The sequence below is a fragment of the Nothoprocta perdicaria genome, unplaced genomic scaffold (genome assembly GCF_003342845.1).
Source record: "Nothoprocta perdicaria isolate Ctin4 unplaced genomic scaffold, notPer1 scaffold_45, whole genome shotgun sequence".
Classification (NCBI taxonomy): Eukaryota; Metazoa; Chordata; class Aves; order Tinamiformes; family Tinamidae; genus Nothoprocta; species Nothoprocta perdicaria.
Window position 1 is genome coordinate 1,979,438 of NW_020455699.1, and position 894 is coordinate 1,980,331.

General features: G+C 68.8%; 1 protein-coding gene across 1 annotated transcript in view; it reads right to left on the minus strand.

Moving 5' to 3' along the window:
- The window catches only part of ALDH7A1 (aldehyde dehydrogenase 7 family member A1), a 17,619-nt gene extending 17,385 nt beyond the window's left edge, over nucleotides 1-234 (minus strand). Inside the window, exon 1 of the mRNA XM_026046556.1 lies at nucleotides 61-234. Within this exon, the coding sequence (XP_025902341.1) occupies nucleotides 61-219 (159 nt within the window). The 5' untranslated portion in view covers nucleotides 220-234. The remainder of the gene's footprint in view (nucleotides 1-60) is intronic.
- Nucleotides 235-894: the final 660 nt, after the last annotated feature.

The window sequence follows — 894 nt, forward strand, 5'->3', positions numbered from 1 at the left end:
ACCTGCGGGAGAGAGGCGCGGCGGAGGCGCTCAGCGCCGCGGCACACACCGCTGCGCAACGGCCCCAACGCGCGCAACGGCCCCGGCGCGCGCACGCGGCCCGGCGCGCACCTGCCCGCTGCCGCCCCAGCGCCCGTTGTAGACGCCCGCGTTCTCCTCCTGCAGGCCGAGCTCGCGCAGCCACGCGTAGCGCGGCTGGCTCACGAGCAGCGCCGCCATGGAGGAGGCGGCGGCTGCGGCGGGCGGCGGCGATGGCGGCGGCAGCGCGAGGGCGGCGGCGGCGGCGCGGCGCAGACCCAGGCCCAGCATCGCCGCCGCGCAATGGCGGCCGCCGCGGCGCCGCCTCCGCGCCCATTGGCTGCACCGCGGCACCTCCCCCGCGCCCATTGGCTGCGCCGCGGCACCGCCCCCCCCGGGCATCGCCCCCTCCCGTCCTGACGGGGCGTGAGGGGGCCGAAAAACGCGACGGGCGCGGGGAGGCCGCGGACCCCCAGGATCCGAAACCGGACACCCCTCAACGTCCACGTGGCACGCATCCCCTTCAAAACGTTTAAATCAATTACTTTTCCTTTAAATTTAATTATAGCAAGAGTAGCTACAGGTTTTGGACACCTCTCTTTCACTGGTCTCCATTGGAACTGCATCTGGGGCTATGTCGTAGAGACACCAGAAAACGATCAGGAGCCACCACTGAGAGTGCCAAGTGCAGCCCACAGTCCCCGAGTCCCTGAAAAGGGGTGGAAAAGAGGCAGCAAAGACCCTCAGAGGCAATTGGAGTCCCTCAGGAACCACCCAAGYGCCTCAGGAACCACCCGAGTCCCTCAGGAACCACCCAAGTCCCTCAGAATCCACCCGAGTCCGTCAGGAACCACCCGAGTCCCTCAGGAACCACCC